This window comes from Alligator sinensis, unplaced genomic scaffold, assembly GCF_000455745.1.
Source record: "Alligator sinensis unplaced genomic scaffold, ASM45574v1 scaffold566_1, whole genome shotgun sequence".
In the NCBI taxonomy this organism is placed as follows: Eukaryota; Metazoa; Chordata; order Crocodylia; family Alligatoridae; genus Alligator; species Alligator sinensis.
Window position 1 is genome coordinate 2,700,382 of NW_005842017.1, and position 2,775 is coordinate 2,703,156.

The 2,775-nt window shown below is 41.4% G+C and overlaps 1 protein-coding gene across 2 annotated transcripts in view; it reads left to right on the forward strand.

The window, feature by feature from the left end:
• Positions 1-2,775, forward strand: part of PPIL3 (peptidylprolyl isomerase like 3) — a 12,563-nt gene that overhangs the window by 6,620 nt on the left and 3,168 nt on the right. For both annotated transcript variants that reach the window (XM_006022098.3, XM_006022097.3), the window contains exons 3-4: positions 1,162-1,236; positions 2,303-2,396. In XM_006022098.3, coding sequence (XP_006022160.1) covers positions 1,162-1,236; positions 2,303-2,396 — 169 coding nt within the window. The remainder of the gene's footprint in view (positions 1-1,161; positions 1,237-2,302; positions 2,397-2,775) is intronic.

Here is a 2,775-nt window from a genome sequence, read left to right on the forward strand (position 1 = left end):
TCACCAATTCCCTTCTGTGCCCCCGTGATGAACTTATAGGTAGCCACAAGGTCGCCTCTCAACCTTCTCTTGCGGAGGCTGAATAGATCCAGTTTCTCTAGCCTCTCCTCATAGGGCTTGGCCTGCAAGCCCTTAACCATACAAGTGGCCCTTCTCTGGACCCTCTCCAGGTTATCCGCATCCCTCTTGAAGTGCGGTGCCCAAAACTGCACGCAGTATTCCAACTGCGGTCTGACCAGCGCCCAATAGAGGGGAAGTATCACCTCCTCGGATCTGTTCGTCATGCATCTGCTGATGCACGATAAAGTGCCATTAGCTTTTCTGATGGCTTCGTCACACTGCCGACTCATGTTCATCTTGGAGTCCACTAGGACTCCAAGGTCACTTTCCACTTCCGTGCCACCCAGCAGGTCATTCCCTAGGCTGTAGGTGTGCTGGACATTTTTCCTCCCTAGGTGCAGCACTTTGCATTTCTCCTTGTTGAACTGCATTCTGTTGTTTTCTGCCCACTTGCCCAACCTGTCCAGATCTGCTTGCAGCTGTTCCCTGCCCTCCGGCGTGTCCACTTCTCCCCATAGCTTTGTGTCATCTGCAAACTTGGACAGAGTACATTTCACTCCCTCGTCCAAGTCGCTGATGAAGATATTGAAGAGTATCGGTCCAAGGACCGAGCCCTGCGGGACCCCACTGCCCACACCCTTCTAGGTCGATACCGACCCATCCACTACAACTCTCTGGGTGCGACCCTCTAGCCAATTCGCCACCCACCAGACTGTGTAGTCATCTAAGTCACAGCCTCTTAACCTGTTTACCAGTATGGTGTGGGATACCGTATCGAAGGCCTTCCTGAAGTCTAGCTCCCTGTTTTACTACTTTTTTTTTTAAGCAGTTCAGGTGTTTTTAAGCAGTTCAGGGCTTTTTTTTGTAACTATGAGATACCCAGCGTACAGGCTGAGTTAATTCACCTAATATAGGAACAAATCCAGATATGCTACCAGTTTAATATTGCATACACAGAGAGATGAACAGGAATCAAAATAATGGTTAACTGGGAAACGTTTACATCTCCAGGGTGACTAGCAAATGAAGCAGGGCTTGAGACTTAGTTTTCGCTTTTTTAAGTCAAGAGGCTGGTTAATGATTTTCTTCTTTCTCTCTCAGGCTGTTACTCTGCACACTGATGTGGGAGATATTAAAATAGAGCTGTTCTGTGAACGAACTCCTAAGGCTTGTGAAGTGAGTAATATGACAAGTCTTGAACTGTTCAGTGTTCAGCAAAGACAAATAAGAGAGGACATGATGGAAACAAAATAATGAATGGTAGAGAAAAAGTAAACTTGGCATCCTCATGTACACTTCCATATAATAGAAGAGCTTCCATTGACATTAAAAGGGAGCACATTCAAAACTGATAAGAGGAAGTAAGTTTTGATACAGTACATGAATAACCTGTTGAACTCATGGTCATATGAAATCATTAAGGCCAAGAATTTAGCAAGATTTATAAATAATGAAAATGATATCTTATTGCATAAGACACAAACTGCGTGCTTCAGAGAATAAGCAACTTACTATAGCAAGAATTAGAAAAAAAACTCTGATACATGTAGATTATTCCTAATTTGTTTATGATGGGTCTTGCACCTTCTTCTACAGCATCTGGTACTAGCCATTGTCTCAGACAGGATATAGGAGTGATTTGCAATTTATTTTTTTTCTAACTTTGGCCACAAAACTGCAAAGATTAACGTTTATATCTTCAGATACTGCAAGTAGTCCTGTGGATTTCAGTTAAGAGTTAATGCACATAAATGTGATGCAGCATCTGTCCTGTTATTTTGTTTGTTACTGAATAAAACTAGGGCATTTCCCTGTCTGAAATTAGATGCATCACTGGTTACATGTATAAGAGTGTTGTGCCTGTGTTGTATTTAAGAGTCACATGTCTCTATTAGATCTTTTCCTCCATATATTGTCTGCAGAAATTTTACCAGTCCTCATATATTGGTTTTGATGTGAAAAGTAGTAGTAGTTTACCTTTTGTTATTAGTACAGCTTGTATTTATAAGTCTTAAGAAAGGAGAGACAATGAGAGATCCTGGATAACTGGATTTGTACATATTTCAGGAGCTAGAAGCAGAAGACTGATGATGCATCTGCCTGCATTGCGAAGTAGGAAGGGCTAAGTTAGCTTTGCCAATCTTGACAAAGTTGCTTTTGGTATACCACAAGGTGTTTTGTAACATAATAGAATACTGCTGAATTGTTTCTTAATAGAGCACTCTTGCAATTTCATCTGTAGAATTTCCTGGCTCTTTGTGCTAGTAACTACTACAACGGCTGCATATTTCATCGGAATATTAAGGGCTTCATGGTACAAACAGGGGATCCAGCAGGTAAATCTTTCTATCAGTGTCTGATGCAATGTGCGCTCTCAGGTTTGGCAGGAAAATAAGATGTACCATAGCTGCTTAGAGAAATCGTAATTATCTAGGTAGGTTTCTGTGAAAAAATATTTAATTCAGGTAAACAGCCATTAACTCTGGATTTAAAATAATATACTCATGTAGCTAAGTTCAGATGCAAGCCACTACACAAATTTAAGCTGATCAGATAATGGCTGATGTGTATTACCACCATTATTTGCCACAGGTTGCACAGGTAGTCAGTGGCTAGTCTTCCTGTTTCTATACCAAGATTATGCTGTTTACAAAATATCTCTAGCATTTGGGACAACTACCACAGAGTGGCAGGGGAGGTTGTTTTTTTTTTTCT